This window comes from Juglans microcarpa x Juglans regia, chromosome 2S, assembly GCF_004785595.1.
Source record: "Juglans microcarpa x Juglans regia isolate MS1-56 chromosome 2S, Jm3101_v1.0, whole genome shotgun sequence".
NCBI classification, from domain to species: domain Eukaryota; kingdom Viridiplantae; phylum Streptophyta; class Magnoliopsida; order Fagales; family Juglandaceae; genus Juglans; species Juglans microcarpa x Juglans regia.
In genome coordinates this window covers 27,219,300-27,233,082 of record NC_054597.1, presented here as the reverse complement: position 1 = coordinate 27,233,082, position 13,783 = coordinate 27,219,300, and the positions used below count along the sequence as shown (strand labels likewise).

Genomic DNA, 13,783 nt, shown 5'->3' with positions numbered 1-13,783 from the left:
TTTAGTATGTATATATTTTTGAGAGTATTTTCAAATAAAAGAAATGTGTTCTTTTAAGTGAAATTTTGGACTTAACTACTTGTGCAGAGTAGGCTTGAGTCATACAACAATCAGTTGGGCTGTTGTATTCTGGAGGAGTCAAGTCAAGAGGAATTCTGCTGCATCGGTTAATTTGACTTTGTACACCGCAGAGGGCTTGAATTTCCTTAAAGAGAGCGATATTTTCGTGCCTCAGTCTAAATTGTCTTCGTCTTAATGTTATTTTAATTGTAATTTTTATTATATTATTGTGTATTTCACCAACATAAAGTATATATATTAATTATATTTTATGGTCTAATGAGTTCTCAATATATTCCTTTTGATAAATATATTAGTAATACTAATAGTAAAACTGGAAAATCGGATCGGAACCCATAAAACTAAAAGTATCGATTTTGAAAAGTAATCGGTGTCGTATCGATTCTTGAAAAGATAAAATCGGTGTATATCAGTTCGATCTTAAAATTTGTTCAAAATCGGATCAAATTGGACCCATTACACCCGTATATATACCACATATTTAGTTAGAAAAAAATAAAAATAAAAATAAAAATAAAAAAATTATATATAATGTGTAATATAAAAATGATGAGCGAAATTTTTTCTATCGAAAACGTAGAAATTTCCTTTGCTTTTTTTTTTCTGAGAATAAAGCTTTACTTATTCATGAATAAGCTTGTTCTAGACTCTAGTGGCTAACGTGACGTCCCCAATAAAATCCATTTTAGTACTCTGAAATCCAGTCAATAATTATCAAATTTCGTTTTCAGAAGGTATAATAATGCCGGACTGATGCCAACCACGATAATTCTTTATTTATTTTTCTCTATTTCTTTTTGCCTTTTAACTATATATAAGTAGCAGATGAAGTGGATAGATAACCAGTTGGTCTTGTGAAGATAGTAATCTCCCAATATTCAGTCTAGGCGTATAGAATCATAGATTGACGAAATTCAAGAGATTGCTGGGTTCTCTAAACGCTGAAGACGGATCAGTAAAGACTTTTTCTTTTATTATATTTTTGGTAAGTAATAATAATACATTGCACAACTTGACACAATAATTGCATCTTTGTTAATAGAGCATTCTCAAGTATGTTTTATCATCAAGCAAGCAAGCAAGCCAGCCTTCTGAAATCCAAGAGCAACCCACAAATAGATAGACATTAGTATGGATTCTTACGAATGGTCATTCTTACAATTTTAAACTCAAATCAAATCAACACATTCTATTACATTACACCAATGTGCAAACAGATCATGTGCCCATATATTTGCTTAGGAAAGAAGGGAATTATTCAAAAAATAATCATAATAATTTAACAATCGGCTCGTTTTGGACAGGAAACTTTCATCTTACACATCCTATAAACAAGTTCATTTAAGTCTCAGATAAAGAAGGTGATTACAACACCACCAATTCTATAATAATAATAATAATAATAATAATAATAATGGCCATAATAATCACGTAAAAATAGCCTATATTTTATGTGCAAGTAACTAAATTCATTCGCGACTCCGTCGGAGAGACTGGAATTGTGCAGCTAGGGCATCATAGTCAGGAAGCTTTGGGTGAACATGACTAGCCTTTTCTGTAGGTGGAGTCTCCGTACTCAGACTTGCAGATTCTGAAATTTCAGAGCTACCTGATGCTCGTATCTTTGGAAGAGAACTGGAGGAGTATTTCCTTGTGGATGACTTTAAACTTTCCTCTTTCAAGGACCTTTTGGACGCTGGCATTGGCTTAGAAGTTGACTGCTCTGCTGTCACACGCCGCTCAGAACTTCCCAAATGATCCGAGCTCTTGGTCTGAGACAAGGGCTTTGCTGGAACTTCAGTAGCATAGGAGCTTCTTGAAGAGGATTTCCTTCTCGCTTCATAGTCAGGAGTCAATGACACATCAGAACCATCCGTAGCCTTCAAATAAGAACTCCTTGTACTTGAAGAAGCAGCTTTTGTCCTTCGCGAAAACCCAGTAATTGGGCGAATATTGCTGGTGGAAGCCTGTTTAGGAAGATCTTCCTCAGAATCACTGGTATCTGCATCAAAATATGGAATTCGGATATTTGAGCTTGAATTCTCATTGACTTCAGTTCCTACTTTTCGATTGTATGGCTCTTGATTGATACTAATATTCTGTGGTGAGGGTTGCTCCGAATCGTCATTATCAGAATCAGAAGAGGAGACCAAATCTTTTGAGCTCGGTCCTTTACTTTGTTTTGAAGTCACTTTCTGATTGTGTGGCTCTTGATTGTGAGCATCAGGATTAATTGTAGTCCTGACCATTACTGGAGAAGAAAATTGCTCAATCTTGGAAGAAGAATCGCCTGATGCTTGTTTGAATAATGAGGCATGGCCTGATGGATCCCTAGAATATGGTGGACGCCTGAGACCCTTATTCCGAAGGCCGCCTGTTAACTTTCCAAACTTCAACTCATTACCACTTTCTAAACTAGACTCTTTCAGAAGTTCATTATCTTTCCAAGTATCTGGTAACTGTGGCATGTGTTCCTTGTCCTCAATGCTCGAATCTGATCCAGATATCTCATATTTTGAAGATGGCAGGTCACTATTACCAAACTTTCTATCAGATACAGCATGAAGCTCTTTCCCTTGGTTTGTTTCAAGGCATACTTCCATGGGATCCGAATCAACTGAAGAGGGTGGCAATAATGGCTTTCTCTTATATGCCACATGTTCCTTCTCCGCAGATGAGGATCCTATTAACCCATGACTAGCACTTTTGTTCAACTCAGAATTTCTTTCGTAAACATCCTGTTTGCTAGGATATATACCAGGCTCCGTATTCGCAACAAACTTTGATTTCTCTAGATTCTCATTATCATCCGAACTTTGGTCATCTGAATTGTCAAATGTTGCATCCAATGAGTCATGTGGTTCTGTAGGAACTGAAGAAGTTTCAGGAAATACATGTGAAGAATGCCGCCCACCGAAAGAATGTGACTGAGAAATGGACTTTTCAAATGGTTCATCCATGTTTTTCCCGAGTCTCCAAGCATCTGTATTTTCTAAGAGATTTACAGCTGATTTTCTACCTGGAGATGAAAAATACAAACTCGATTCTTGTCCCTTGAACTCATTTTCTACATCAAATTTATAGTCATCACCATCATCTGAACCATATTCATCAAAAACTACAAAACCCTTGTCATAAGAAGTTGTCTTCTCATTGTCACTATGGGTGTTTCCTTCATCAATAACAAAAGGTCTCTGACCAGCACCAGTCCCTAACTTCGGGTGGTTCAAATTCAATATATCATTGTGGTCATTAATAAAAGTGCGAGAATAAGAATCAGAGGAAGCTCTGCTGGATTGCCTTCTGGTCCCTAAATCTCCAATATAATTAACATTCTCAGATTCTGTACCATCATTCAACTCACCAACAAATTCTATCTCATTGTGGGTGTTTCCTTCATCAATAACAAAAGGTCTCTGACCAGCACCACGCCCTAACTTCGGGTGGTTCAAATTCAAAATATCATTGTGGTCATTAATAAAAGTGCGAGAATAAGAATCAGAGGAAGCTCTGCTGGATTGCCTTCTGGTCCCTAATTCTCCAATATAATTAACATTCTCAGATTCAGTACCATCATTCAACTCACCAACAAATTCTATCTCATTGTTGCTGTTCTCAGATTCTGTACCATCATTCAGTTCACCTAAAATTTCTATCTCATTGTTGCTGGATTGTTTCTTCAAGCTTACTCGACCAAAAGATTCTCTGTTCTTCAGCTCAGACAAAGTCTTTTGAGGATATCTGTCTGTCTCTTGGGAACTACTAGCCAATGGATTCTTATCAATGGAAGCTGTAGTTGACTTCGAGGAAGCTGACCAGGTAGATGTAGCACTGTCCTTATGCTCATCCCTGTAAAAACTTTCAGTTGCTCCTGCCAGGATATCTCGTTCAGCATGATCGATTTCATCATGGATTGAAGAATTTCTTCCAGGAAAGGCATTACTAACTGGACGTTTGGCAACGGGTTCACCTCGAGATTCTGAAGAAGAATATTTTTGAGACCCTTCACCGCTTAGCACATCAGTAGAAGACTTATGTGATTTCACAGAATATTGCTTAATGACCTTCGCACGGCTAGAAAGCTCTGCAGCTGCTCTGGCAGCCATACTTGCACGCTCTGCAGATTCAGCAGCTGCCTGTGCAGCAGCAGTAGCATCCTTAAATTCCATATTCCAATTCTGCCTGCCCATTGAAAGAGCATTGCCACTGCCAGAATATGAATGCCTAGACTCTGTCTCTTCAGTTTCATTTCCTAAATGACAGAGAACACCATAAATCCACTTTGAGAGATAATAGATATATAAAATTGGTTCTATGTGAGACCTTAAAGGAATAAGCATTTACCATCTTTAAATGAACACTCACATACCTGAAGATCCCATATCTGCTTGAAATGTGCCAAATGTTGCACCTCCTTTGGCCCCAATATCTGAATCAGGATTTCGCAAGTGAGGCGATGATCGAACATTAGGAGGTCCCTTGTCATCATGACTAGGTGGAACTTGGACATGAGGCTCCACATATATTTTACTGGCCTTCTCAAAGGTGTTTGGTCCATTCTGATCAAACATTTCAAAATTGTATTAATAGACAAAGCACCACTTCCTAACCTTTATATTAGCTATGCTCCATGATGATGCCACAGCAAGTAACGTATGGACTAATTGAAATGATCAAAACTTACCAGAATATCCTCAGGGGGTCTGGAATCTTGCTCCTCTAAGGAGTTAGGATCCCATTTGACATTATTTTCCTCAGCAATGGTACTCAAGATTTTGATCTTGGTCTGGCCATCAGGTGCCTTGGCCGATAATTTCTCAACCAACTGAATAAGACAACATTTTAAATAAGCAGTAACATCAAAGAAAGAAAAAAGCAGTAACACCAACTGCCACTGATCTTTGGCAGATTATACGCCACTATCAGTAATTTCAATCATCCAATAATATTCACACACACTGTCTGAAAACTTACCATGCGGCCTACACCACAATCTGGACGTAATTCAATGGCAGCAGAGACAAAATCTTTTCCATATTTAGCAGTAAACTGTTTGCGAATATCCATTAGCTCGGGAACATCTGCACATCTTGGAGCTGCAAATATTACACTTGAAATTGCTTCCTTCAGATCAATGGGACAGTTTCTGGAAATGTACGAAATAGGTCACTACAATGCGAGCTCTCAAAACCCAAGAAAAAGAAAGTATGACCAATAAAGACTACATTATTTTGACAGAATTATCTTCCTAAGTCAAATGTCAACCTAAGTCCAAAAGGCTACACTGAATCTAACATGGGAGCACCTAAAGACTGTAATTCATGTCTCACACAGCAGGAGGACAGAACTTAAATTGTATTGGCACATAAATACTTTAAAGCCACACGATTAGACAGGACTTTAAACAAGAGCATACATCTCCAATATGAAAACTCCAACAAAATGTAAGATTATTTGAGATAATAATTATGTTTTTCCACACATTTACATACTTTTGTGACTCAATGATTGATAGACGTGCCACTATAAGTTCGCAGTATATCTCAATAAGTTCATATGCTGCTGTTGTCTTCTCCTCCCTGACAACATGTTCAACCTGAGATGCAGCACAAAAAGTTAAATCACCATGAAACGAGAACAAGAAGAAGAATGGGACAAAAGGCATACAATTCCTTTAAATGAAAACCTTAACAAAAGGAGAACCACAAAACCCAAGATATAATTTACCATTAACATGTAACGCTCCAATAGAAGGCCTAAGCCGCATGGCCTATACTCCAAAAGGACTAGTCAATGATACAACTGAAGTCCCATTGGAACATTATAAAGTGCAAGACCTTCTCCTTCCCAAGCAATGTGAGATCTCATACACCACCTACCCCCACTTATCATATGGAGTATCACAATCTCCCCCCTTAAATTCCAATGTTCTCGTCGGGTCAATCTATCGTAGGTGGCATGGCTCAAGTCCGGCTCAAGTCCCACATTTCTGATTGGGATAGACTCTAATACCATTTGTAACGCTCCAATGGAAGGTCCAAGTCACTTGGTTTTTACTCTAAAAAGACTAGTCACTGATACAATTGAAACCCCATTGGAACATTATAAAGTACAAGAACTTCTATCCCCAAATAATGTGGGATCTCATGCACCACCTACCCTCACTTATCATTTGGGGTATCACATGACGTAAGACGTCATATGTGGTTAATCTTTGTTAATTTGCTACTAAAACCCAATAAAAGCAAAAATGATGGCCTCAAATATACCACTATAGAAAAGTGGAAAGATCTTGGTCTTGGTAGATTTAAGACCACTGGAGCTGCCAAAACCAGGAAATTGTTCACTTCATGTCCATCACATATTTCTTTCCAAAAAGCAGCTTTAGATTAAGATATCCTTGTCTTAATTGAAATTGTGCATATGAATATGTTATGGCTGAAAGACACTTTTGGTCCTTGAAAATCTAGATTCGATTTTCATCACTGAAACTTAGAAAATTCCAATTTCGTCCTTGAAAATTTTAATTGGTAGCAATTTAGCCCTTTTGTCCATCAAATAGGAGAAAATTACTGATGAGGAAAATGAAGAGACAAGGCGACACATTAAAAGTATGTGACATGTGAAATGAATGAGTGGCAGATGCCATTATAGGATTTATATATTCACAAAAACAATTTAATTTACTCCATAACTTTTAATTAGTATAAATATAGTGCAACTAGAGTAGTCAGTTATTTTTTTTAGTTTTTGTTGACTCTCACTTCCCAGTCGACCTCTCCTCCTCCACCTCTAACCCACCAGAGCACTTCCAGCATCAGTTCTTTGTTGCTATCATCACCACCACAGAGGTTGGACCCTCAGTGGTGATTCCAGGATAAAATATATTTCAGGCAATAATGAAAAGACTCAAGCCCATTCTTGTTTCAAATTTCTAATCCTACCATGAAAGCTTCTTTTAGACCTTTAAGGCTGCTTAATTTTTCTTCTTTCTTCAACCACTTCAAATGTAAGTCTAGCATCAAACATTACCAAGCATACTCCGCCACGAATTATTATAATCATTGATACCTTTAGATATGACGCTAAAATGGCTCAACTATCTTATCGTAGACAATACCAATGTTACTGAAACAATAATATCCGTACGAATGATAGTCAACAAACCAAAACTAATACCTCCACAGATGACTCGAAAACGTTCAAATGATTATCAAACTATAATAAGCATACTATAATCAAACTGTCATAACAAACCCGAATTCTGGCAGTCCGGTCTTGCCCAGACTCGAGCAACTGAGCTACTTCCCTCTTCAGCTGCTTTAGCTGTACATCCCTCTTATTCTTCAACAGCTTTATGCGCGACACCGCAAGCTTCAACGCAGTTTTGCTGCAACAGAAACCAGCGATCCAAATCCAACAAATTCAAATTTATTCCGTCAATCAAATAGTAGAATCCGCCGCGGGGAGGGGGTGGAAGGGACAAACATTGCAATGATTCGAAGGAAAGAAGTACGCAACAGAGAATCTGTTTGGTTTCAGAGAAAGTTTCGGATCTGACGACAGCCAAGTCAACCGGAACCCGATGCATTAACCCCAAAATTTGTTTCATTTCCAAAGATTTCTCAGAACCCAAACAGAGACCGAAAATTAATATCCAAAAAAAAAAAACAGAGAGAGAAAACATAGGAGAAATTACCATTTGGCGGGCTTGAAACTCCTATGTAGCATAGACATAGCTACACAAAGTAGAGACCAAAAAATCCAGATCCTTCAAGTTGCAGAGCAAACGTCACAAAATTAGGTATCGGACACGAAAGGAACCGATACGCGGTTTAGATTATTCGTAATTGAAGTTTGATAGCGGGATTCAAATCAGAAAGAGAGAGAGAGAGAGAGAGAGAGAGAGAGAGAAGAAGAGGATTCGTCGAGGCGACGAAAGTGGAAAACGGAATCGAATGGGACTTTGCGGTACCGATTATTACAGTGCCAACGAAATTACGTTTTATAGTCGTCTACCCGGCAATCTCTAATGTTTTGGTAAGGAAGGTACAATGCACCGCGATCGTGGACTTGATTTTTTCCACTCAGACCATAATATCCATCTCAAATTATTTTCTGGTGTTATCGACAAATGCTATTTGATAAAAATAAAAATTTATAAATTTTTTTCACATAAATCTTATATATATTTATATTTTAAAAAAATACAAAAAGTTTATATATTTTATGATTGTATATATTATTTTCTTTTGAGAAATTTTAAAAACGTCTAAATTAAAGTACTGTTAGGATGCTGCCTAGCAGTGACTATTGGGCGTGTCCTTTGGTAGTACTATTCATTCAGGTTCCGGTTGGAAAACTTGGATATACCTGGATTGGAACCTTTAAAACCGGATCAGAACTTAGATTGAAACTGGTTTTTAAAAACCCGGGTTGCACCTTTTTTTTTAAATTTTTCAATCAAAACCTACATGTTCATTGACCACCAATAAAAAGCCACATAGAGAAGAGAGTAAAAAAAAAAAAAAAATCATAAAATGGATGATTCATTAGACATATTATGTATTTTCCTTTTGAGTTTTTGTCCATTTAGTTGCTAGAAAGGAACAAAAAAAATATCAAAACATTCTAAAAAAAAAAAATTAGGTACCGGTTTACCCAGACCGGGCTGGGAAAAAATCCGGCCGGGATGAACAGCCTACCCCCACCCAAAATTTCATTTTTTTAATTTTTTTCATTTTTCTTATTCATATTTTTAAATATTTTTAAAAAATAAAAAAAAATACTAATACACTATTCACTTCTTTACTCTGTAAGTAAAAGAAAAAAAATATATAAAAAAAATTAAATACATAAATAATCAAAATGAAGAGATAAAATAGAGCGACATAGTAATATTATTTTTTAGGAGAATAGATTAGAGGAGTTTTGTAACCTATAGAACTGTACAATCACATTTTGTGAGAATGTTTCATTCCTAAACGCGTCGGGCGCATGAGGTTTCTTTGTATGTTGGTTTTCATTTTCCTTGCTATATTGGTGAAAGCGAAACCATTAATTTATATTGTGGCTTCTTTTTCACATCAATAATTACAAATTCTTTTTGATTTACCTGGAATTGAAAATAACTTGTTACCCACTTTCTTTTTGTTAGATTCTTCCAACCCCATCAAAATGTTTGTTTTTTTGTTGTTTTTTTCTTCTTTTTTTCAACATTTTCTTCTTTCCTATCAATGAGGAAAAGAGAAAAGATGCACTCGGAAACGATGACCATTATTGCGGTACACGTTATCTCTAATTTATTTTGGAATTATAATCTTCAAGTTATTAAAATTATCAGTAACAACTTAATTTAAAACATAAATTACGGAGTACACTTTTTGCTAAAATTAACTTTAAGTTCATGTCATCTCACACGTTATTTTTTTTTTTTTTATTATTGTCTCTACAACTTACAACTTTAATGTTTCGAATTTAAAAAGTGAGTATAAGTTTTGGGAGGGTCCGAGTGCAATTTCCCCAAATCTAAATTATACTAAAATAAGATAATTAACCATTAAAAATGTCTAAAAAGCTTGAGTAAGCTTGATTTTGTAAGCATATAATTTGGGAAAGAGAGATGCTACTCAGTTCTTATCATTTTGTTCTCTCAAAGTTACCACTAGAACAACTACAATTTTTTTCTTTTTTTTTTTAAACATCTTTTTTAAATATCTTTAAATATTTTTAAAAAAATACACAAATTTATTAATAATCAATTTCTTGACTATTAAAAAAAATAAAAAATTAAATACACAAACGATAAAAATGAAAAAAACCCACCCTGCCGCATGGGTGGTTAGCACGGTGCACCCCTGCCCCTAAAAAACAATTAGCGTGTCTTTTTTTTTATTCTCTTTTCTTCCAAGAGGTACACGCGGCTTCATGGGTATAAACTATTAAACTGTAGAACGATTGCGGTCAAATCGAAAGAGGTGACTCTGACTAAACAAAAAAAAAAAAAAAAAAAAGAGAATGCAAAGAAATTATTACCGGTCTTCTTTCTTGTCGCCTTCTTCCATCCTCCCTTTCCTCGTAATAATTTCTCACACATGGGCCCAACTCAAAAAAAATAAAATTATCACCTTGTCCCAGAAAAACATACTAATTCAATCTATGGTTACGACGTGATATGCGCGTCTCAACAACCCAAACCAGCTCCCAAACATACATCTTGAAGAAAAAAGCCTGATTTCTTTTGCCAGAAATTCTATCCATCAGGCGGAAAGGAAGAAAAGAAGGGGAAGAGAAATTGACATGATTTTTTTATCTCAAAACTGGGGACACGAGCCAAACCAGATTGGAGTATCGGATCCACATATTGATAATTAACAAAGTCCTAATATCTGTAAAATCAGATTCAACCATTTTTTTCCCCTGATATTTGCTAAATGATTTCGGATTTGAGTAGCCCTCAATTTGGCAAGTCAGAGTTCAAACTTCGAATTAGTTAACTGGCTCATTAAGATGGCCAAATCCATACCCTGGACCATGGTAGCCACAGCTGTCTCATAAGGACACTCCCGAGAGAATCCGACCTTCCCAGATTTCTGTACTTTCTTTATGCAGCTCTTAAACTTCTCATGACATTTCACATTGTTCAAACCTGCAAAACCCATGTTTTATTGATCACATGTTAAAGAAACAACACAATCACTTGGGGAAGATCTATAATCACCAGAACCAGAATAATATCCTATTCCAATTATTGACAAACAAACAGACCAATAATTTCTATAATAATTATTGATCACATGTTAAAAAATAAATAAAATAAAAATAAAAATAAAAAATAAATAAAAAACCTTGGTTTCTTCAAAGAGATCATTTTTGTATTCCTTGACAAGTTATCCAATGCTTTCTCACCCTACAAAATTCCCTAGTCATTGCAGTCTTCCTCGCCCCACACGTAAAAGCAGGGGCAGAACCATGAATTTTTTTATGGGAGCGAACTCAGATATGCAGATAAGCACCTAAATAATTGTAGTCTTGTTTTGTGTGTGTATCAAGTCGTAAGTCTTGTTTCTTGTAACATTATAAGTATCAGAACTGCTGGACTAAATCTAACACTAACAAAACCTATTCAAAAACAGAATGCAGAGTGTTTGGATGGAGAAAAGGTTTTTCTTAGGTTGTAGTGTTTGTTTCATAAGTCATACACGCTTAAGCTTTGATATACAATACTTGAAGAGCTTTGGGGATTCGTATTAAGAAGCCCATAATTCCACATACATCTCAAATGAACACTCTTATTAGCAGCAAATTAAATTAATTTGGACTTCAATATATATTTTTTGTCCGATTCAATGGAACTTGCCTGAGATCAAAATAATTAACTTTGAGGAAAATTTATACAAACTAACAGCACTAGTTTTTATATTTTTTTAGTACCCTTTGGGGGCCATGGCCCCCAAAAGGCTAAATGTAGGTCTGCCCTTGCATACAGGGCGATTATACTGGAGCATGCTGGATCTTGGAGGTGGCCTCAAGATAATTATTGTGCAAGCAGGATTCAGAAATACAATTTTCAGCTGTAAACATATGATCCTCAATATAATGTCATCATATTCACATTTCTACTATTTTTGTGTTAAATGCAATCAACCATTTCTAAGCTGGTACAATAGTGCAGATATCAGTTTATGCTGGTCACAAAGTGCTACCCTTTGTCCTTTCATCACTGGATAATAAACCAAAAAAGCAAATGTGTTCTTGAAATAACGCGAATCTGTCTTGAAAAAAAAAACATATAATCATAGTAACTTCCATCTTTCAAAATCCACCGAGATTAAAAGAACAACAACAATGACACCAATCCACCATGAAGTCCCCCAACAATAACTACAGAGTTTATTCATTTTTCAGTGGAAACAACATGCAACAAAAATGGCATGAAAAGGACCCAATTGCTTTCCAGAAGCCAACATCCCCTTGAATCAATTAAACCAAAGTCAGGCATATGAATATTAATCTTCTGAACCATCTTTCTGCAAAGTCTTCTTCATACTAAACATTTCAGCCTTTGTCAACTTCTATATATAACATAGACCAGATACATGTGAATCATTTTTTTTTTTTTTCTCCATTTCATTTGACAACGAAGATTTACAATTATTATAGCTATACCAATAAACACATTGAACAGTTATGATAAAGCAATCTAGAGCTTAAATTCTACTCTAAATATCATCTTTTTACCATGCTTATGACCATATAACATGCAACCGACATGTGTTAATTTCATCTTTCAACAGAACTACTCAAATTTATCTGTAGGAAATTCAATACAAAAATAGCTATAAAAAAGAATGTCTCAAACATTTGCAAAGCCGACGTTTATGAATACAAATCCACTAGATATGTAGAAATGTACCATGTTTTCCGACGCATTCGTCGTGAATTTTGCAACAAGCATCGACATCATCGCACGGTTTTTCTCCGGGACAACCGGTCCACCCTACTCCGCAGTACTTCCCGTACCGTATCCCGGCATCTAGCATTCCAACAATTATAAAAAACCAAACGAAAAGAGAAAACAAACTTTCGTAGTCGAATGAACAAATAAACAGGTAATGAGAGATTTTAGATAATTTAATAAACGTAGTAGAAGGATCTGGATCGGGCTTACTATCGCAATTCTTGGCAACACAGGTTCTGCTGCACGTTACCTGTCGCTCAGGAGTCGGAAATTAAAGTTTTCAGGAATGGGTTTTTAAGATCCCAAAATTCTCAATGGAGTAGTTACGTTTTCGCTGTAAACAAAGAGAGAGAGAGAGAGAGTTACCTCGGAGTTATTGATAGAGCACTCGGCGACGAAGGTGAGGAAGGTGAAAACGAGGGCCAATGCCACGGACACAAGGGAGAATCCGGCACCACGCAGCATTTCCGCTGGCAAAATTGAGTCGTCGGTGACCTTCCCTTACGATTCGCTCCTATCGAGGTCGTCGTTGGTATCTTCTTCGGTTCTTATTCTATAGATTACTCCAAGATCTTGTCTTAACGAACCAAGTAAAGTGGCGAAATTACAAAAACAACCTTCAGTTAAATAAAATTATAATAAGTAAATATTTTGTGAATACAAAATTATAATTGATATTCTATTTTTAAAACATAATACTATTAATCTAATTTTTTTTGGACCCTATTAATCTAATTTTGATAATTACGATAAACAAAAAATGAGTATTAACCGCTAGTATACATGGTGAACTTTAATAATTCAATAATAATAATAATAATAATACACATTGAACTTTAGCTATTCTAAAGAGTCGTTTGGATTCAAAGATGAGTTGAGATAAGCTGTAAATAATAGTGAGATGAGTTGAGATAAGCTGTGAATAGTAATGAATAATAGTTTTTGAAAATATTGTGTGTTTGGATTGGGAGTGAGTTGATATGGTTTTAACTTTTTTGAGATGAGATAGATATGGATCCCACAAATTATTCCATAGTGTTTTTAATAAATTTGTTTTATTTATAAATACATTTATAAATAAGTAATAATAATTTATTACTTACCTACCTTATTTTTATTTTTTTAATATAGTGAATAATAATATTTTCCAGATTACAATATTTTTTCTAATGGAATTTTTTTGTAAAATATCAAATAAATATTGATTAATAAAAATTGTTTTAAAAATGATTTTTTAATTGT

At 35.4% G+C, this 13,783-nt stretch overlaps 2 protein-coding genes across 3 annotated transcripts; both read right to left on the bottom strand.

The window, feature by feature from the left end:
• Positions 1–1,404: 1,404 nt before the first annotated feature.
• On the bottom strand, positions 1,405–7,958 carry LOC121251516 (probable GPI-anchored adhesin-like protein PGA55). Of its 2 annotated transcripts, XM_041150787.1 has the most exons (8): positions 7,781–7,958; positions 7,339–7,471; positions 5,574–5,677; positions 5,056–5,227; positions 4,766–4,906; positions 4,451–4,640; positions 3,668–4,333; positions 1,405–3,445 (listed from the first exon to the last, which is right to left on the bottom strand). In XM_041150787.1, exons 1-8 carry the CDS (start codon positions 7,816–7,818, stop codon positions 1,551–1,553), a joined length of 3,339 nt encoding a protein of 1,112 aa, XP_041006721.1. In that variant the 5' UTR covers positions 7,819–7,958; the 3' UTR covers positions 1,405–1,550. The 2 variants fall into 2 exon arrangements, with proteins under 2 accessions (XP_041006721.1, XP_041006720.1); XM_041150786.1 differs by having other exon boundaries at positions 1,405–4,333.
• A 2,258-nt stretch (positions 7,959–10,216) lies between these two features.
• On the bottom strand, positions 10,217–13,099 carry LOC121251515 (probable phospholipase A2 homolog 1). Its single transcript, XM_041150784.1, has 4 exons — positions 12,908–13,099; positions 12,752–12,791; positions 12,497–12,616; positions 10,217–10,729 (listed from the first exon to the last, which is right to left on the bottom strand). The coding sequence occupies exons 1-4, from the start codon at positions 13,004–13,006 to the stop codon at positions 10,551–10,553; spliced, it is 438 nt and encodes a 145-aa protein (XP_041006718.1). The 5' UTR covers positions 13,007–13,099; the 3' UTR covers positions 10,217–10,550.
• Positions 13,100–13,783: the final 684 nt, after the last annotated feature.